We start from the raw sequence: 21,179 nt of genomic DNA, 5'->3' as shown, positions 1-21,179 counted from the left end.
GTGGGAACTGAATGTGGAATACAACATAGAATTCTCACTCGTCATTTGCTTGCATTGTTTTCTCAATTTTTTCTTTTCCTTTCTCCTTAATCTTTCTTGTGCAATAAGATAACTGTATAAATATGTATACATATGTTGGATTTAACATATATTTCAACATATTTAACATGTATTGGAGTACTTGCCAGCTAGGGGAGGGGGGAGGGGGAAGGAGGGGAAAATTTGGAAGAAAAGGTTATGCAAGGGTCAATGTTGGATACATTTTAAAAAAATTATACTTGCAATAATAGTTTTATTTCACACACTATACAAATGAACTACTATTTTTAATGAGAACAAAAAGGTCATTGTTTACTTTTAAATTTGTGCAAAGGAAAAGAAGTAGAAGTTCATTTATTACTTAGGAAATTTCGTTTGGAAGTCTTTTCTGGCCAGTTAGTACTTATAGCCCTGAATCAGTGAGATGAGAAAAAGGAAAGAAAGTTTGTATCTCTACCTGGATTTGAAAGTTAGGCTTTGCAATTAATTTCTGGTCTAGTCATTTTTCTTATGCCTCCAGGGCTAGCCACAAAAGTAAAATGCTGTTGGGACAATCTAAAAACTGAGGTGGTCAACATTTAGGGATTATAGAACAATAAAGATGTAATACCCTTTTGGACACAGTTACAAAAGAATTAGCATTAATAAAGAGTGGTTTTTTTCATCATCCTCAAAAACTCTTGCTCATTAATTTCTCCATCTCCATCCCGATCAGCTTCATCCAGCATTTCCTGTTAAAAACAAAGGCTTAATTTCAAAATCTGAAATGCAGCTGGGTCAGCCCTGGAGTCCCATAGGCTCAGGACTTGGCTCTTGGGCTCCCCCTCGTGGCTCTTCATCATTGCCACTACCACCTTGTCTCTGGACCTTTCCCAGCCAACACCATCCAACTAGACAAATACATGGGCCTTTTCTCCTTTTTTTCTAGGAAAGAGCATCCTCTCATAAGAGACAGACACATACCTGTGGACATATAACACACATGGCTAGACGCATGCATATGGGCACACACACACATGCTCTGGCTCTTTTTTAGGTTTACCAAGGGTCAAAAAATTATTTAAATTTGGGAAGAAAGAAGGAATCAAGATCTGTGACATTCCTACCTTGAGGTTTAAATTCCTTAGGAATTTAATTCAATTAATTAGATTTAATTCTGTCTTAGGAAGGCTTTAGTCTCCAAATAAACTCTAATTCTAGCTTTGATTTCAGACAAATGGATCTCTAAAGAATAAGGATATGTACTAGCGAAGGAAAACACTTACCTGAAGTTCATCATCTGATAAATTTTCTCCCAGTTCCTTAGCAACCCTCTTAATATTTTTGAGGGTGATACTTCCTGTACAGTCATCATCAAATAATTTGAAGGCCTTTAAAATTTCTTCTTTTTCATCCTTTTCACTCTTTAAAAAAGAAAAGGTAGTCAAATAGAGGCCCAAATCACCGGAACTATGCCACTTGTCCTTGCTTTAGTTCAGTAATATGCTGGGCTCCCACAAGTGCAAAGTACAGAGAGGAGAAAGAACCAATTCTGGCCTATCTTGCTTTCCCCTGGAGTCCCATGCAGCAGCCTGAGCCCTGACCATTTTAGCCTCGTACTTACTCCCCCTTCCCACTCCTTTCCTTCTCAGGGCAAGGTGGAGGGGTGGATTTATGGGTGTCATCAGGAGGTTTCTACTCTAGGGCTGGCACTTAGGAGCCTGAGACTTTACTTGGAGAGGGACAGGACTGGTAGGTTCCTGGAATACCAGATACCTCTTGAGCCATCATCCCCCCCATCCCACAATCTAGTCCACCTCTTGGGTATGTCTTGTGTTTCTATCTGGTCTCCTCCATTTAAATCTAAGAGCTTTGAGGGCATGAATCCTTTTTTGCTTTTTAGCAGAATGCCTGGCACATAGCAAGCTTGTTGATTAACTATTTGACTTGCCGTGCTAGATCACAGGATAGAGACAAAGATAAACAAAGTCCAGTGGAGTTAAAGTCAGAAAGAAACAGAGACCACAAATGTGTACAAGAAAATCATTGTGGCTGCATACTGACTTTGTTCAAAAATGGAATATTGTCTAATGATATTTTTATTTACTTTATTAGATATTTCTCAACTGCATTTTTGTCAGTTTGGGCCACACTTAAAGGGTGATAGACCATATGCGTCCTTTAATCTAGATCTACCCTCAAGGAGATTGACATCTAATAAGGATGGTAAGACATGGAAAACAAGTACATGGCACTCAGATTAGAACTCAAAGGTATAAAGAACAGAAAGTGTGATTTTTTTATTTTCTCCATCTTTGTTATGGGGCACGTGAATAGGAGCACAGACAGCAGAGGGCAGGAATGATCCAGGACTGAGGGTTGGCGGCCAAGATCGGAGATAGGAGAAGAGGGATGAGGGAGCTAAGAGCAGAAGACAGCCCACAGAGGGACCGAGTCACTGGGGAGTCAAGATGAGGAAGGGAGGAGAGCTCCCAGTGCAAGATGACAACCCGGGAAAGAACTGAGGGCTGGGGAGGGCTCAGTGAGGACAAGAGTCAGGGGTTGCCAGAAAGAGGGAGAGGTGGGATGACAGCTGATTATGATCAGATAAGAAAATCTCAGTTTGAAAACATGGAAGTGGAACATTTGTGGGGGACAGCAACATCAAGAGTTGGTTTTTTTTTTTTTCTTTCTCAATGGTAAGAGGTGGGAGGAATAGAAAATGCTCGTTAATTCGAAAAACAAAAGAGAATAGAAGGCAAAGGAGACAGAGCAGAGTTACAAAGATTGGGCAGGATCCCAGATGTGAGAAGAGGAGACATTATTATAGAGTCAAAAGGCCCAAATTGGGCTACCCCTGTTGCACATTAAACAATAAAATAGGCTGGAGGTGATGGTTGAAAAAGTTCCTTAGATTTGCTAATCTGGAAGTTATTGGTGGGTGCAGGGGCACAGGTATAAGGGCCTGAAAAGCTAGGAGGCTGTAAGGAAATGGAAGAATCTTATTAGAAACTTCTAGAAACAGGAGAAGAGAAAGGGAGAGTTTGAAGGGAGGAGACTGGGGAAAAGGAAAGGGGGTTTGGTTAAATATAGAGGCAAATAGGGAAGACACAAGATGGAGGGGAAAGTGTCACTGGGGAGGAGAGATGAACAGGGAAGGGATACAGAGGCTCCAGAGGGAAAGACAAGATCTGGGCTTCTGGGCCAAGCCAGCAGCATTTGTCCTGGCCAGCCAAGAGAGTCATCTCAGAAAGGAGAGGGAAGGTGATGGGTATGGATAAAGCAGTACAGAAAAGAGGGAGTCTAGGAAGCATTTATTCTGATGCAGCCTTGACTGCAATAAGGAGGCCAGCTCAGAGTCAACTCTCTCTTCCTAATGGCAATAAGTACTTGATTCCTCTCTTCTAAAAGCCATACTGGAGTAGAAGATTGAGACCTTGTGATAATCACGGATACTATGTCAGGCATCTCTCAAAAACTCACCTAAAGATATAATCTTTAGGATCCTGTCCTCCCCAAATGTAGTTACTTCTGGAACAGGCATAGATTTACTTATTACAACATTTATAAAATTTAAGGAGAGTATTTTTTGAATTGTTTTTATTCATCTGAAAATAGTGTTAGTCTTACCATTTTCACACTCATCATGGCAAAAAAGTCTTCAAAGTTAATGGTGCCAAATCCTTCTCGGTCAATCTCTGCAATCATTTTTTTGATTTCTTCTTTCTTTGGCTCAAAGCCTAATGCCCGCATTGCAATCTGAAATGAGAAACAAATGGCTGTAATGAATCATATCTTTCTGAAATTAGCTACTTAATTGCCATACCCATCAAACTGCCAAAAAATTACTTTATAAAGCTAGAAAAATATAACAAAATTCATTTGGAAGAAGAAAGGATCAAAAATATTTTAAGGAAATTAATGCAAAAAGTGCGAAGAAAAAAGGTGGTGTAGCTGTACCAGAACTAAAATTATATTATAGAGTGGCAGTCATCAAAACCATTTGATTTTGGCTAAGAAATAAGACTAGTAGATTAGTGGAATAGATTAGATACACAAGACACAATAGTTAGTGACAATAGTAATCTAATGTCTGATAAACCCAAAGATTCCAACTTCTAGAAGCTAGGCATTGACCAATATCTAACACCCTACACCAAAATAAGGTCAAAATAAGTTCATGATAAAGATAGAAGGGGTAATATTGATACCTCTTGCCTGTTCAAATTAGCAAATTAGGAGAGTAGGAAAGAGTCTATTTGTCAGATCTTTAGAGAAGGGGAATTTATGGCCAAAGAAGAAACAGAGAACATTATGAAATGCAAAATGGATAATTTTGATTATATATTAAATTAAAAAGGTTTTACACAAACAAAAGGAATGCAGCCAAAATTGGAAGGGAAGCAGAAAGCTGGGGGAAAATATTTTAGAGTGTTTCTGATAAAGGTCTTATTTCTAAAATATATAGAGAATTGACTCAAATTTATAAGAATAAAAGCCATTCTCCAAATGATAAATGGTCAAAGGATATGAACAGACAATTTTCAGATGAAGAAATTAAAGCCATGTATAGTCATAGGAAAAAAAATTCTCTAAATCATTAGTGATTAAAAAAGTGTAAATCAAGGCAACTCTGAGTTACTATTTCACACCCCTTAGATTGGCTAAGATGACAGGAAAAGATAATGTTGGAACAGATGTGGAAAAACTGGGACTTTAGTCCATTGTTGGAATTGTGAAGAGATCCAACTATTCTGGACAGCAATGCCCAAAAAGGCTATAAAGCTTTGATCCAGTGAACTGTTTCTATTTCCTAAAAAGATTTAAAAAAAGGGAAAAGGAGCCACGTGCAAAACTCTTTATAGTAGCCCTTTTTGTAGTGGCAATGAGTTAGAAGTTGAGTAGATGCCTATCAGTTGGGGATTGGCTGAATAAGTTATGGTATGTGAATGCAATGGAACATTATTGTTCTTTAAGAAATGATGAGCAAGCTGATTTCAGAAAAAGTCTGAAAAGACTTATGTGAACTGATGCTGAGTGAAGTGAGCAGAATCAAGAGAACATTGTACCTAGTAACAACATCCTTATGTGATGATCAACTGTGATAGACTTGGGTTCTTCTCAACAATGTGGGAGTGATTCAAAGCAATTTCAAAAGACTTGGGATGGAAATTGCCATACGCATCCAGAGAGAGAACTATAGAAACTGAATGTGGATTGAAGCGTGGCATTTTCAGATTTTGTGTTTTCTTTTTCTTGGTTTCTTCCCTTTTATTTGGTCTGATTTTTCTTGCACAACATAGCAAACATGAAAATATGTTTAAAAGAATTACATGTCTAACCTATATCAGATTGCTTGCTGTCTTGGGGAGAGGGAGATAAAGAAGGAAGAAAAAATCTGAAACACAAAGTCTTACAAAAATGAATATTGAAAACTATCTTTACATGTTTTAGAAAAATAAAAATATTATTAATAGGAGAAAAAGGAAATTACCTACTGATTTGAAATTATTTTTCTCTTTTAAAAAAACAAAAACCTTTGCAGACAGAAGTACACTTGTGTCTTATGGATCTAACATACTTTTCAGTTGTTTTATTAGTATGGGTACTGCCTTCACCCAAGGAGATGATGATTTCCTCTTTCCCCCTTCTCCCCCCCCCCCCCCCCGCCCCAGAGCTCAGGAGTGGTTGTAGCCAAATATATATCATGCTAGATAGATTTTACTTGGCAACAATGCCTACTCTAATGTACTACTCCAAAGAGGTGGTGGTGACACTGAGTCCTCAAAGCATCACAGCAAAGTTCTGGTGTGTTCTACTAAATGGGAAAAGATTGAGTGATGAAGTCTGGGGCTGGATTATTTATCTGACTGAGGACTGGCCTGGCCACAGCCATTGAGTAATCATTATCAATTGGATCTAGTTCAAGATTAAAAAATGGCATCAGTCAACTTGGATACTAGTCCTAGTCTGCCCCTGTTTTTACTCAGCAGGATTTGGGGAGAAATCATTGAGCTAAGACTAGATTATTCTCACCTGTGAAACAGAAAAATAATGTCAAACAGTTTCCAGGAAGGCTGTATATGTTAAAGAAAAAGGTGCCATTAGCCATTAGGATTCCAACATACACATTTGTAATATTTAAACAATAAAGGTAGATTTGGGAAACACTGCACTAATGAAAAACTTTTCAGAATTTCAGGATAGGAAAAAATTTCAAAACCTTCAATTCTTTCACGTCAATGCTTCCAGATCCATCAATATCAAATAAGTCAAAGGCCTCCTTAATTTCTTGTTTCTGTTCCTCAGTCAATTCGACTTTTATATTAGGCTTCTTCCGCTGACCAGTACTTGGTCTATAGTTAGATGCCTATTAAAAAAATACATAGGAGTTAAATTTAAATCCAATTCCTTTCATTAGAGATGCATGCAAAAGTTAAATAGTTTTAAAAAAAAGGTTTTTTATAAATCAAACAATGTTCAATGATCCCTGCTTCTATCAAAAAAGAATCTCTGTTGGGACAGGATTCTAATTTAAATGAATTTAAGTGTTAGAATACTGACAATGACACTACCTCCACATATCTATGCCTTTGGAATATTCAGAAGATCATTTAGGAGAAACTAATGAGGAAGTCCAACCACCATCACATTGATTCTTCTCACAAGTGATACGTTTCAACCAAAGCAGACTAAGATAGTGAAGAGAAAGAAAAGAAAATGGAGAAACAAGATTCTAGGATTCTCAAACCTTTTCTAACACTTCTCACTTGGATCTAACGTTCTCAGTCTCTTGCTTAGATACCTGCTACCACATGGTAGAGCTTCCATGTTTATTTCTGGCTAACATGCTGTTGTTCACTTAGCACTTAAAAGACACTTTGAGACTGAAGAACTGCCAGGTTGCTTCAGCCAGGCCCTGTGTGGCTCAACAAGGAAGGATTTGGTGCTGGGAGGAGGAAGGAGCAATAGCCCCAAGAAGAACTAGTGACTCAGTGAATAAATTTAAAGAAGAGTGACTCTATCCTTGCCTGGGACTGAAGGCCTTCAGGATGAGTTGGGCTTCCTCCTGGCAGTAGGACCCCTGATGACCTCTATTCTGAGGTAGATGGAACAGGGCAGCCTCAGGAGACCAGCTTGAGCTTTGGCTCTAGGATGATTCTTCTATTTGTTTTATTGCCTGACTCTTTTCCCATGCTATTGACTTTTTTTCATGATTCTTTTACATTACTCTCATTTTTATTTTACTTCTCTAATTTACTTTTAAAAATCCTTTTTAAGCTCTTCCAGGAATTCTTTTTGGGTCTGAAACTAAATTACCTTTTCCTTTAAGCTCTGCATGCAGCCATTTTGATATTATCCTCTTCTAAATTTATGCCTGAAGCTCTGCATGCAGCCATTTTGATATTATCCTCTTCTAAATTTATGCCTGCTCCTCTATAGTAGCTTTCTATAGTCAGGTTTCTTTGCTTTTTGCTCAATTTTTTTCTGCTTTTTTGGTGACTTGGTGTTTAGTGCTGGACTCTGATTCTGCACTGTCCCAAGATTTCTGTCCTAAAGCTCAGGGTGTTAGTGCTGCCTTTCACTAGACTTTGGGGCTTAGCTACTTGATCACTTTTATTGGAGGTAGGTTTTCCTTCTGCCTTGTACAGGGATGGAATGGAACCTCCATTTCAGTTTCCCCTTGGTGGAGGGCAAGGGTAAGCTACTGACCTGCTCCAGGGACTTTGCTACTGGGTTGCTATGGTAACAGTTGTTTCTGATAGCTGTCACTGGAGAAGGGATCTTTTTTCTGGTTTGTCCCAAGTCCTATTGCTTGGTTACTATAGAAACAGGGCCTCTCTCCTATCAGACCCTAGAGGAGTAATCTTTGTTGCTGGTCTGTCTCAGGGTGGAGCCCCTGCTCCTTGGTTACCATGGAAATAAGATCCGCTCTGCTGGCAGAACTCAGAGGTAGGGCCTCCCTGTTGACCAGTCCTATAGCATGTCTTTATTCCTGATCAGCAATGGGGGCGTGGAATAGCTAGTGGCTTGTACTGGAGCTGGGGCCTTGCTGTGCTACACAGACAGCTCACTTGCCTAGAAGGCTGCTCGTTTGCAGGAAGATGGGGCCTTGCTGGTAGATGGCCAAGTTCAGAGCCTTGTTGTAGTGCAAGCCTCTTGCTGTGAGGCTTGGCTGCTGTTATTATTCTTGGACCTTAATCCCACTCTACCCTAGTGAGACAGACCTTTTCTGCCATGCTGGTAAAACTGCTTCTCTAGTTCTAGATTAATCCTAAGGTGGTTTTCTAGTTTTTTGGAGGGGAATTGGTGGAGGGAGGGCTTCAGAGGATTCCTTTCTCACTTTGAAATCTTGGCCAATCTACAAGTTTACTAGAACTGGAAATTCTTGGTTTTCGGTCTGTGCCAGCTTCATTTATTGCCATGCTCTTGGAGAAGACTGCTACCAACTGGAAGGAGATAAGAGTCAGAGATTCCAAGGTCTCTGAGTTCAGTAGTCCTGGAAAATGTTGTGTTCCGATGATTTTAACTCTCTACCTCCAGATAGAATACCATTTATCAGTTGTGCTCTTTATTTACGTTTCTGTGATGGGTATGTGAGAACCTTTTGAAATTAGCATTCTAATCCTTGACCCATTCCTGATTTGCATTTTACAGGTAGGAGACCCTAGAGTTAGAGCAGAACCTAATCTTGAAGTAAACCTGGGGAGGGAACCGGGAGAAAGACAGAAGAAACAGAGCCTGACCTCCGTTTTAGGCAAGCAGTCAAGCTTTCCCCCCACCCGCTGCGTGCACTGGCTCAGAGAAGAGGGGAAGGTACAATGTAATGGTGATTCTTAAGATTGAATTCATCAATCTAGGGCCGGAAGGGGCCTCAAAGACTACCTAGTCTTGCTACTTTATTTTACACGGGAGGAAACTAAGCCCCAGAAGGGCCTTCTGTTTACCTGGGCATGAAACATTGGGCGAGGATTGGGGCCTAGCTGACACTGCTCTGTTCAGTCTCCCTTCTGGCCGTCTTAGATCCAACGACACCCTCTGATATTGCGGGCAGATTGGAGGAGAGCGCCTTCCCTGATTGTTCTTCTCCCACCTGGGAAGGTCCTTCAGGCCCCATGGTTTGTGCTCCTGCTGTCTCGCCAATGACTGCGCCCCTGTCTCTCACCATTCACTCAATGACCAGTGGATGTCCTCCCTCCCCACACGAGATGGTGGTCACGGAATCATCTCGTGACTTCCAGAGCCAGTGACCGGGGTAGGATTTGAACTGGGGTCTCTTGGACGCCGGCACCCCCGCGCGCTGCACCCTGGGGCACCGACGCTCCAATGCGGCCCAACGCTAAAGGCTGGCTTCGGGGGGGGGGAAGCTGCGGACCGCGGTCCGGCTCCCGGCCATAAGAGGCGGCCGTGGGGCCGCTGCTCGGACTGAGTCAGGGACGTTCTTCCCGGGTTCAAATCCCGCCCCAGACATTGACTAGCAAGCCGCGCCCCTGTTTGTGTTTCCTCACCTGTAAGGTGAGCTAGAGAAAGGAACGGCGAACCATTGTGGCGTCTTTGCCAAATGGGGAGTCGTGCGTGAAACGGCCTAACGCGCCCCCCCCCCCCCCGCGTCCCCAAAAGGAGGGCCCTTCCCCGAGCCCGGCCCCGCCCCCCGGGGCCTCAGTTTACCCTTCAGGTCTTTCCCAGCTCTGTAATCCCGAGACGCCACATTGCGGAGGGAGACCAGGCGGGGGAATCCTGACTCCTGCCTCAGTTTCCCCTTCTTCTCCCTCGCCGCCTCGGTTTTCCCGTCCTGCCCTGTTGCTCAGCAACCGGGCCCTCACCCCTGCTCACCATGATGTAGGAGATTGAGCCGGGCCCCGCTGCGAAGCGGCTCCCGCCGCCCCCGCCCCCGCCGCCGCCGCCGCCGCCGCCGCCGCCGCCGCCTAGTCTGCAGAAGCGCCACAACCGTTGTCAAGGCTAGCTCCTTCCTCGGCCCCGCCCCCGAGCTCGCGCGGCAGTCACGGGCGGTCCAATGGCAGGACGGCTTCTCCCTCGGTCCCGCCCCCTCCGCGAGATCTAGACTAATCGAAAGACCGTTCCTCCGCCCTCCCACCCCCATCCCGAGAGTTAACCGACTCCGTAGCGTAGGGGCGCCTCCCGGTTGCCTAGCGACGGCGCTTTTCCCCGGGACACATGCGTAGTTAGAACCTAGGGGGTTGGCTGCTAGAGCGGTGGGCCTGGCGGGAGGAGAGGCCGGGCTGGAGCTAGCGTAGGTAAGGTCACCCCGGGACGGAGAGGGAGAAGTGCTGCGTGACCGCGGGTCTCTGCCAGGAGAGGCCTTGGGGAGGCCGTTAGGCCCCGGCTGTGCCCACGCGAGTGTGTGTGCGTGTGCCCCGGGCATTACAGGCCCGGGGGAACCCGCGGGGGGGGGGAGGGGAACCCGCGGGGGGGGGGGGGGGGGAATCCGCTTGGGAGGGAGGCCGCCATCCTGCGGGGAGCGGCGCTGGGAAAGGATGTGTGAAGAACCAGCCCTGTACAAAGTGTGCGTGCGTGCGTGCGCGCCTGTGTGCGCGCCTTTTATGTATGTGCATCCGTCCTTCTGGCTCCTTATATTTACTCTAGCTACCTGCCCTATCCACCGCCATCTCCTCTCTGTTTGACAAAGAAGTAAGCTGAGGCACAGGGAGAGGAAGGCCTTTGTACCGGAGCACATGCAGGATCCGAGCTGGAGCGCAGAAGGGAGACCTGGGTTTCAATCTCTTCCCTCCCTGCTGTTTTCCAGGGCCTAAGCGGAGAGTGCCTGGTATATAGTGTTCAGTGAATGTTGATTGATGGATTAGGACAAGTCACTAAATATCTCTGAACGTTAGTTCAGAGTAAGTAAGGGGTTCGTCTAGATAATCTTATATATGCATATTTATGTATATATATGTATGTCTCACATATGCATGTGTAAGTATACATACACCTGTGCATATAGTTCTGGAGTCATCTGTATAGTTTTGTGTGTCAGCGTATTTTACATATGCATAAATGCCTAAATGATCTATGACTTCATAAGCATAGGGCACTCCTAGTATGGAAACTCCCTCCACTAATAGACTTTAACCTAATTATGACCTTTGGCCTGGCTGAGGCAAATAAAGAGAGGTTAAGTGACTTATTATACAAGGTCACCCAGCTCATGTGGGATTAGCACCCTTCTTTCTGACTTTAAGTCCAACACTTAATTCACTGTTCCATGATAGCTCTGACACATGTGCGAGCCAATATAAATAGAGGTTTTTCATGCTCATTTACTCTTAGTCCCTTGATTCATTTGAATAAATATGGTCTTTACTTTTCTTTTACAGAAAAGAATATTTCACCAAAATGTAATCAAGTCTGCTTATTGCGTCCTATCAGTGGAAAAGACTTCCCTGTAGAAGGAGCAGCATATCAGCAAATTGGTAGAGCATATCTTAGGGATAAGATAATAGCTCCTACCACATGTGCATTCACACTGAAGGATGACGCCTCCGTCAGCAGGATCTTAGCTGCTCCAGACAGTGTGAAACAGCCTGTTTTATAACTAGCATTAACATTGGTTGAGTGTAAGGTGTTGCTTTTATTTCATTGGGACTTATTGAATCATGGTCATGGCTTGCAGAAATATAAACAGAAGGAAGCATATCGGACTTCAGCAGCTTTCATCATTAACAGAAACAGGACGAAGTTTCCTAGGCCCAGTAAAGTCATCTAAGTTTATTATAGGTGAAAGATCTCATGAAAGTGTGTTAACCTGTTCTATCTTGAGGCTTCTTGAAAATCTGGATTTAAATAGTTCTGTTGGACAACTTCTTCATGAAACAGTGCAGTCACAGAAGAATGCATATGGGACTGGGACCAATACCCTCTTGTTTCTTGCTGGAGCATGGAGCACTGCTGCCCTAGAATGTCTTCAGCAAGACATCCCTATTTCAGTCATAGTGTCAGTGATGTCAGAAGGCCTGAAGTCTTGCAGGAAAGAAGTTGTTCCTCTTCAGATTTCATTGACAACAGATATAGTGGACAACACTGGAGACACAAGGAGATATCCTTTTCTTGGAACCCTGAGTATCATTCCCAGCCCTCTCGTGCAGATTCCATCAGATTGGATACAAAGAGAGAAGCTCAGAAAAGATGTGTCTTCTCAAGCATCCACTCCTTCATTTTCTTCCAGGCCTTCTTCTGAATTTTCTTCTAGGTCTTCTTATTCTCAATCTGTACCTCAAATTATGTTGCAAGCTCCCCAAACCAATCTGTTTACAAATAGTTATACCAGCAAATCAAGACTAAGCCATAGCAGGCATTTTAATAAGTCAGAAAATATGTCTTATCAGACAAGCAGTGAAGAATATCACAACTCTCATAAATGCAATGATTTGGTGCAGTTGGCAGTGGGTCTGAGTCATGGAGATCATAGCAGTATGGCATTAGTGGAAGCAGCAGTCAAATGTCAATATCAGAATGTACGTGTAAGGAAGAAGAATTGTACGGTGCCATTTAGATTTGATATTTCAAAAATTTCCACTTGCTGTTTACCAGGCATACCAGAAAGCTTTTCTTGTGTCTACTCTGGATATATTACTCTAATATCAATAAACTATACAACTATAATCAGAGAACTCCAGAATCAGCCTTTGCGGGTAGTTCTTATTGATGGTGACTTCAAAGAGAATTACCATCACTTAGGATTTAATGGGCTGGGAAAAGTTAAAACTGAATTGGAAAGTGTGCCGGATCAAGAGAGACAGTGGGTGGACTATATTTTAGAGATATTAACTCAGTTAAATGTAAAACTAGTGATGGTGCGAGGAAATGTGTCTGAAAATTTAATGGAACGATGTATGCATAGTAACCTGCTGATAATTGGGCCAGTGAGTCATCATGTGTTGCAGGATTTTGCAGAGGTCACTGGAGCAGTGCAGGTCACCTATGCTACACAGCTGAATGAAGACTGTGTGGGAAGTGATGTCAATGTGAGCTTGTGGAGAGCAGGCCAACTGAACCCCAAAGATGTAAGCAAAAGAGTCGCTATTTTAATAAAAGCTGAAGGAGTGCTTTTGGTTACAGCTGTGCTCACTAGCCCCATCATAGCACAGATGCAAGCCAAGGAAGATCACTTCTGGACTTGTGCTTATCGCTTGTACCATGCTCTAGTGGATGAGAAGGTCTTTCTTGGAGGGGGCGCTGTGGAAGTCTTATGCCTTTCCCATCTTCAGGGGCTGATAGAACAGTCGCATAAAAAAGTAGACCTGGATTGTTCAGGACAACTTCTTACAACTTCATGGGTGGCTTCTTCCCAGGAACTTTATAGACCGGCTGTACTTAAAGCCTTGGCGGGGGGATGGCACAGATACCTTTCATCAGTTGTGTATAACACAGGCACTTGCTCTTCAGAGAGTGAAGCCAGCACATTCATTCAAAACTTTCTCCAAAAAACTACAGGCTCGGGTTGTCCCATATTATACCTTCAGAAAGAATATAATAAAGTGATTAGTGGTATTTTAAATTCAGGTCTTCCCAGTAAACTAAAGGAAATTTTAAGGGTCTATGATGTTGTTACACCAAAGATGGAGGCATGGCGCAGAGCATTAGATTTGGTATTGTTAGTGCTTCAGACAGATGCTGAAATTATTACTGGGGCTGAGTATACACAGTTAAACTCACAGGAGACTGAAGAATTGTTGTTATTGTAGTTCTGTACCATGATAATAAACACCTTTAAAGAAAATCCAGGATTTTCTCCACAAGTAAAATAGTAGCCACTATACCATTTATGTTGAATATAGATGTAATAAGTACCAAGAAGAAAAAAAAAATTTAATGCCCTTCTCTTCCTAACAGTAAATGAGAAACTTGAGATACTTTTGCTGCTTAATCTTCAAAAGAACATTATCAGAATTTAGCTAAATAAGTTCTGGACCTGGATCTTGCCTACATGTTTTATTAAAGAACTTTTCATATTATAAAAGCAACCTACCTCCTATACCAAGAGTAAGACCAATAAATTTTTTTTTTTCCAGATGAGAGGCCAACATTTATATGCTGGAAAAAAAAAAGTAATTGGATTGTCAACTTTTTCATTTTATTTGGAGAAAAAAAAGAATGTATAAGGTTCAGTGTGACAAGTGAAAGAATTTGTCTTATTTAGTGATGGGTTTAAACCTATGTCATCTGAAAAAAATTACACAATTCATTAGTTGAGCTTTATTTCTATTTTTGTTTTTCTTTTGTTTGTTTAAAGCTGTAGAGGCAGAATATTATGGATTAAAGTGGTTTTGGAGAGAAGGTCTGCACTTTAACTGGTTAAAGTCATAGGTTTTGCCTTTTTGTATACACTCAGACTTTGTTTTTTGGTTAAAATATCCTTGAGATTTTATTATCTCTAGTATTAAAGTACATTTTACTTTGTTGTACATACTATACTTATGTGTTTATAAGTTGAATTTTAAAAATTGGATCATTACATGTAATAAGAGAAATCACTATGTAAAAAGTCCATTTGGTATGAAAAAAATCTCCCAAATTTTAGATTTTGTAAATTCGTATTTTTGTATATTGGGTTTATATGCTAAGTTATCTGTATGTTACTCAGATATTTTCTAAATCTTGAAGTTATTGAGATAAATTTGCTTTTTAAATGTATACAGCCACGAGATAAATTTGCTTTTTAAATGTATACAGCCACAATAAATTTGGTCTTTTTAGTATCTAAATAATACTAATTGTTGTCAAGACAAGGAAGATGATCTCCAAGTGTCTCTCCTTTTTGGCTATACAGTGAAGACAAAACTCTTATATAGGACAAGATTAGGCTATGCAAGCACATAGAGTACAGCTTGTTCAGTAAGTTCCATACGCCAATCAGTTCATACTTCCTATCAGTCCCAGGGCAGAGAAAAACAGCTTTGTAAGATATATTCCAGATGTTCTTGGTCATTCCAGTTCTAAGAATTACCCCAGAATAAACCTTTCAAACAAGATAACAAAGCTCCCTCCACACCAAAGAAAATTGCCTTTTCAGTAAAACATAGATTTAGTTCCAGTTATCCCCCATTTATAGATCTTGTTCTTATCACTAATTTCTAAGCTTTTGTCCCTCTGTAAACGAATGTGTAAATCCAAAGTTTTGATATTTTGAGTGGAAACCTTTAATAACCTTAATCCTGACATTCAGATTATATGGAAGATACAACATTGGAACCTGAGATGCAGCAATGTATTGCATTTTATTTTTTTTGGGGGGGGGAGGGGTTGGTGTTTCATCAAGTTCATATCATGTTTGTTCACCCTTTCATTCCTGGGCAATCAATGGACATGGGGCTGATATCTTTATTAGCTTAAAGACTGTATACAATCACAACCACCTATGCTTTCCAGTGAAGAAATTAAATTGATTCCATATGATTTTATAATTGATTCTACTCCAATCGATCCTATTCTGTATTTCTGACCTGTGTGATTGCTTTATTATTATTTTTTTTTTACTGTGAACTAAGTTTAAAAGTTTAGTTCTCCTGCTAATCATGTTTATTTTTGCCTCAAAGAAGTCTGTTATCCTTGAGTTATTCAGGTGGACACCAAGGAGTCTGGTCTAGGATCTTTACACCACTAAGCTATCCTTCAAGATGACTGGTTTGCTATATAAAAAGTCTGATCCTTTATTTCTGAATTTGCAGGTAGACCTAGACGACTACTATTTCTAAGTCACAGGAGAATGGGGATTGTGGCTAGCCCCCCCATTCCTAATTTCTAGCCAATCGTATTGTCTTCACCCCCATGAAGCTGCTAGCCCTATAGCTAATTGCAAAGAACTGTGCCTTCTCCTATGGGTCATTGGCCTAACAGATAGCCATTTGACCCAAGTTTGTTTCCTGCTATTAAATTGATAAAAGCTCAGAATTCTGCTTCTCAGTTTAGCTTTATTAAATTCTATTGAGACCCTCATGCCCAGCTGGTTAGAGCTTGCATTATTTTCCTTACCTTTGGTCTTGTAGTCCTCTCTATCATTTGGTCATTCTTTAATCATCAAGCTCAGTTACCAGTACTGAGTTTCTTATTTACCAAATTTTTCTAATAACCCATGACAAAAATGCAGCAGAAAATAATATTCTCTTTCCCCATATAAATAGCTAAAAGATAAATGTTGATGATCCAAAAATCAACATTGTGAAGGAAGAAATCTGTAGTCAGTACTACTTTTAAACTCAGTGCCTCTTATGTCTCTAAGAGAGGTGCATAACCACCTGGAACAAAGTTGATGAGTAGGGACTAGTCATTCATTAAATTATTCAATTTCTAGAATATTTACATATGATGAAAACACCAGATTTCTTGCTACTATCATCCTGACCTCTTATCACCACAAAACTTTGAGATGTTGGTTAACTGACTTTGGTCTCTGATCAACAAATGTGCATAGAAGATACCATTCCATCAGTTTCTCATTAAAATTGATTTCCAAGAATGAAAAAAAAAGAAAGGAAAACTTAATTGGCTTTCTTTCCTTGAGTTCAGTTCCCTGGGCTATTCCTTTCAATCTACTTTTCAGCACTCATATTTTGCTTTTTCCTTTCAGCATTTCTTTAGTCAGGACTATTCCAGATTTCTGCAAATGTCCTTTACTTAATTTAACATGGCTACAATTCTGCATATCCAATCTTCAAGGGAGAGAATTTTTTAAAACTAAGATTACCTTCCAGAATATAGTGAAAATGTTAGGATTTTTCAATACTCGGGCTTTTGATTTTTATTCACTGCTACATTAATCAATTTCTATTCTATCATTAATTTCTCAGGTTCATGACTGGAGAATATGAATATTCCTAAAAATTATCTTGTAGAAAAGAAACATCCATTCTAATTGATATGACTGGCTCATGTATGAAATATAACTGATTTTTCAAATTTCATTTAATATTTTCTTCCCCCCAATTACATGTAAAAACAATTTTTATCAACTATCTTTTAAAATTGAGTTCCAAATTCTTTCTCTCCCCACCCACCTCTATTTGATATGTGTAGTCATGCAAAATGCATTTCCATATTAGTCAAGTTGTAAAAATAAATGGACCAAAATTATAATCCAAGAAAAATCAAGTAAAAATTTTCTTTCATCTGTACTCAGAATTCATTAATTCTTTCTTTGGACATAGGTAACATTTTCCCTCATAAAATTGTTTTAGCTTAATAGCTAAGTCATTCGCAATTGACAATCTTACAATATTGCTGTACATTGTGTACATTGTTCTCCTAGTCTACTTAATGCCAATTTGCATCAATAAAATTTTTTTTTAAAGTCAATAAGAATTTTCATTAACCTTTACTATTTATGTGTATTTTTGTTCTCTTTGTTGAAGAGTCATCACCAATCCACCAAACATTCTAACACCTCTTCACCAGAATCCCCACCCCTTCCCCAGTCTTGAGAATGGCTAAGTCTTTTCAAAAAACATAACATTGTATTTCTTTCTCATTATTTTCAAATCTACCTTTCCCTGGGTAATTCTTAAGTCTTTGCTTTATTTGATATTTTCTTTCCTCATAAAAATAAATTGCTTCTTATAGCTATAGGTACTCTCTTCAAAGAATTCTGTATAATGATTGAAAATTTGCTGATTCTTCTACTTCTTCCCTTGTATATCCTCAAGAATTCAAGAATCTGGTTTCACATTTCTGGTTAAGATGAGAATGTGGAAGGTCCTGGATGAGGACAGCTCACTTGACAAATGAAACAATGACCAATAATCAATATGCTCCTCCATCTAGTTTAGGATTACACAAGAAAATATCAAGGGGGCAGGAAGCCAAGCCTGATTTGGGGCAAGCAAAGCTTGAAGTTCAGCAGAAGTTTATCTCTAACCTCCTGGAAGGACAGCAGAAGATAAAAGTATCTTCTGCTGTCCTTCCAGCAGGTTATCGATATCTAAGTAGGTCACCACAAAGTAGGTCAAGATGCCTGAAACTTCAGGGAAAAAAAGGCCGGCTTTCAGTGGGTGAATGCATGAAGCTCAGCATCCATGTTAGGCTACTGGGAGACAGAAGAAGTCATGAATCAGGACAGAGGATAGATCCTGGTTTCTAGTCATCCCATTTAGAACTATGTCAGAGCCCCAACAGTGGCATCCACATTTCAGAGAGGATGGAACAAGAAGTGTCTCCCTAATGATACCTGAGTGTGGGGGGAGGCAGGCTGGTCCTTGCACAAATATACGGTCTAAGGACTGGATTTAGAACTTTGAATAAACATAAGTGGATAAATATTGTGGTTTAAGAGAAGCCTAAGACCCAGAGAAGAGTAACTACATAAGAACAAGTAGAACTTGACACACAGAGAGAAAGAGACACACAGACAGACAGACTTAGAAAGACAGAGACAGAGACAGACACACTGATTCCAAGAGTGATTGGAAGATTTTTTTTAAAGTTCTTGAGGGGAAAATGAAAGGAGAATAAATGGCATAAAAAGGAGGGAAAAAATGAGTGTATTTTCTGAAAAAAGTAGGATAAAGTGAATAGAACTCAATGAGACAAGAAATATTAGAACAAAGGTTGAAAAATTAGAACAGGTAAGATATAACTTTTAAAAGCTGACTTGAAAATGAAGTAAAAGAAAAATTGGACTCCTTGGAAAATATCAGGGAAAAAAACCTATATACTATATTTCAAGAAATGATAGGAGGAAAAATTGTCCAAATCTATTAGAACAAAGAATATAGGGAATCCACTTGTGATATCCTAAAAGAAAGAAACTCTGAATTGAAAGTGTCCCAAAATATTACAAAGTCCAGAACTTCCAAGTCTTTTTATGTACAAGAAGCATACAATGCATAAAGATTCACAATTAAAAGGAAGGATTGAAGTAGAATTTATTTTGCCTCATCCAATTTAAAAATGCAAGAGTGCTAATCATGACCTTAGGTTAAGTCAACAGTAAAAATGTTGTGCCACAATTCCCTTTTATTGTCCTGCCTCAGTTTCACTAAATTGTTCACTGCAAAAATTGCAGTTTTCCTAAACTGCTTCCTCATTTCCTTGAATTGTTCTGCCTCAATCCCCCTGGTTGCAACCCTTCTTTTCTGCTCATTAGAACTGAGATAATTAGTGCTGTGGAGACCTGACATTCCAGAAGATAAGACTCCAGATGTCCTATTTCAGATCCCTAATTGGTATCTCTAAGGCCTAGACTTCTTGGTTCTAGTTGGACACCTTAGTCCTCCCAATTTGTAAGATTTATGGTCCTATCCCCAACCTGTCAGAACCAGATTGATGGTCCCTGCCTGGAGATTCCTGCTCACCGGAGTTTGGACCCTTTCCCCTTTTGTTTAGCTATCTGAGCTTAGAGTCATATATATGTCATTGAGAACTCACATTCGCTGCTGGATGCTTTGAGACATCAGACCTGGGGCAGCATGCCCCTAGAACAATCTCTCCCTCTCAAATAAAATATTAAAAACTCTGTTATCTCTATCTTGCCTTAGTTTCTCTGGCATCACAAAAATAGGTGCTAAAAGAGATAAATTGTATCATGTTTAAACATCCCAGGGATGATGAAATACTACATATTCAACAACCATGACATCTAAGTGCTTAGAGGAAAAGATAATAGAAGACAAAAATAGTAGCATATACTTTATATACTACAAAGCAGAAATAAGACAAAAAGCAGAAATGAAATATGTATTATATACATATACACAATTATATGAAAGAAAATTATGATGAAACAGCAGCCAAAGTTCTGAGATGTAGTCAATGTAGTCCTCAGAAAAACAATCATATCCCTACAAACACACATTGACAAAATATAAAAATAAGAGATTAATATTTATTTCCTTAATCTCTTATTTTTATATTTTGGCAATGTGTGTTTGTACACACAAGAAGTAAAAAATCTAAAATAAGCAAAAAGGAAGAGAAAATTAAGAATAAACATTTATCAAGTACTCATTATGTGCCAGGCACTGAACTAAGCACTAGGGATGCCCTATTGCCATTCATTCTTTTCCAAACCTCAAACCTGAGGCATCATTAACATTTTCTATTCCTAGATCCCTGAATAGCAGTGGAGGAAGTCACATGACTGTGCTAATTCTACCCCCTGCAAAGGGATGTCCATTGGACCCTTAATGCTACAAACCAATTCTAGAAAACTACCTGTTGCCTTCAATTTCTGTCCCAAATCTATCTTTCTCTCCTTAAATTTCTCATATCACTTTCTCCCTCTCTGGAGAATATTTCATCAAATATTTCCCTGAAAAAATAATTGAGGCTTTTGGGAGTTCTCCCCAACTCTACTGCAAATTATCACCAATTCTATTTTCCTTCACTCTAGTTTCAAAAAGTGATGGCCATTCTCTTCCAATCCCCAAGATCTCCACTTGTGCCCATTATTCCATCTTCTCTTGTCTCTTCTAGAACTTTGTCCTTTTCATCATCTCTCTTTCCCCAGTTTTTCATCTTTATTTATGCACAAAATCATTCTCTATTGCTTACAAACATTTGCAGATCTCCCCTATTCCAAGAAGCCAAACCCCTTACCCCTTCAGTATTTGAGTGAAAACAATGCTGTAGCAGAGAAGAGGTCTTCCATCCTCCTTATCTGAGACTGGCATATAGCCTATATATACAAGCATCTGTAATTTTCCTCTTTCCATTTGTTTTGTCCTATTTTGGATTGAAGGATGATGAAGATGGCTGCAAACATTGAGAACTTTGAAAGGTCAGGAGAATGAGTCACCAGAAGTCTGGTAGCAGAATTCATGGTGAGATTTCCTTTGAGCCAAATAATGAGGAGCAAACCCAACCCAGGCCAGCAGAAGAAGGGAAGGATACTCATATATCCATTGGCCATGCCATATTTAGAAGTGAACTTTATGAGCCAAAAACAACTTAGAAATTGTGTTAAGTTTGAACCTATTCTCCTTAGAGTTTGAGATAGTTTAGGGGAAAGTGTGCCCCAAGTATTGGGGGAAGGGGAAATACATTTCTGTTTTTGTTATCCTTCTACACTTAAAAAAATAATAATAATAATGTTAATTGGTTAAAAGGTATTGATGCGCTAATCACTCCTAGCTAAACTATTGTGTTGGGTGGGGAAGGTGGCCCTCAAGAATGAAGGCAGACACTCCCAAACCCTCAAGGATACCTCTAGG

At 40.1% G+C, this 21,179-nt stretch overlaps 2 protein-coding genes across 3 annotated transcripts; one reads left to right on the top strand and one right to left on the bottom strand.

Annotated features, from left to right (window-relative positions):
* Positions 1 to 272: 272 nt before the first annotated feature.
* On the bottom strand, positions 273 to 10,075 carry LOC100934806 (centrin-4). 2 transcript variants are annotated; one of them, XM_031941336.1, is made up of 5 exons: positions 9,853 to 10,075; positions 6,242 to 6,388; positions 3,649 to 3,777; positions 1,305 to 1,442; positions 273 to 770 (listed from the first exon to the last, which is right to left on the bottom strand). In XM_031941336.1, the coding sequence occupies exons 1-5, from the start codon at positions 9,853 to 9,855 to the stop codon at positions 681 to 683; spliced, it is 507 nt and encodes a 168-aa protein (XP_031797196.1). In that variant the 5' UTR covers positions 9,856 to 10,075; the 3' UTR covers positions 273 to 680. The 2 variants fall into 2 exon arrangements, with proteins under 2 accessions (XP_031797196.1, XP_023361398.1); XM_023505630.2 differs by lacking the exon at positions 9,853 to 10,075 and adding an exon at positions 8,967 to 9,277.
* A 17-nt stretch (positions 10,076 to 10,092) lies between these two features.
* Positions 10,093 to 14,769, top strand: BBS12 (Bardet-Biedl syndrome 12). Its single transcript, XM_031941335.1, has 2 exons — positions 10,093 to 10,274; positions 11,355 to 14,769. Exon 2 carries the CDS (start codon positions 11,634 to 11,636, stop codon positions 13,719 to 13,721), a length of 2,088 nt encoding a protein of 695 aa, XP_031797195.1. The 5' UTR covers positions 10,093 to 10,274; positions 11,355 to 11,633; the 3' UTR covers positions 13,722 to 14,769.
* The last annotated feature ends 6,410 nt before the right edge of the window (positions 14,770 to 21,179 follow it).

The sequence above is a fragment of the Sarcophilus harrisii genome, chromosome 6, assembly GCF_902635505.1.
Source record: "Sarcophilus harrisii chromosome 6, mSarHar1.11, whole genome shotgun sequence".
Taxonomy (NCBI): domain Eukaryota; kingdom Metazoa; phylum Chordata; class Mammalia; order Dasyuromorphia; family Dasyuridae; genus Sarcophilus; species Sarcophilus harrisii.
Note: the sequence above shows the minus strand (reverse complement) of the source record. Positions and strands in the feature narration are given on the sequence as shown.

What these genes read in the sequence shown, in the direction of transcription:
- LOC100934806 (XM_023505630.2), bottom strand. An exon ending in TTGACGTGAAAGAATTGAAG is followed by an intron (nt 3,778 to 6,241) that starts GTTTTGAAATTT and finishes TTCTCATTTCAG; the next exon opens with ATTGCAATGCGGGCATTAGG. An exon ending in TATCAGATGATGAACTTCAG is followed by an intron (nt 771 to 1,304) that starts GTAAGTGTTTTC and finishes TGTTTTTAACAG; the next exon opens with GAAATGCTGGATGAAGCTGA.
- BBS12 (XM_031941335.1), top strand. Translation starts at nt 11,634, where the DNA reads ATGGTCATGGCTTGCAGAAATATAAACAGAAGGAAGCATATCGGACTT.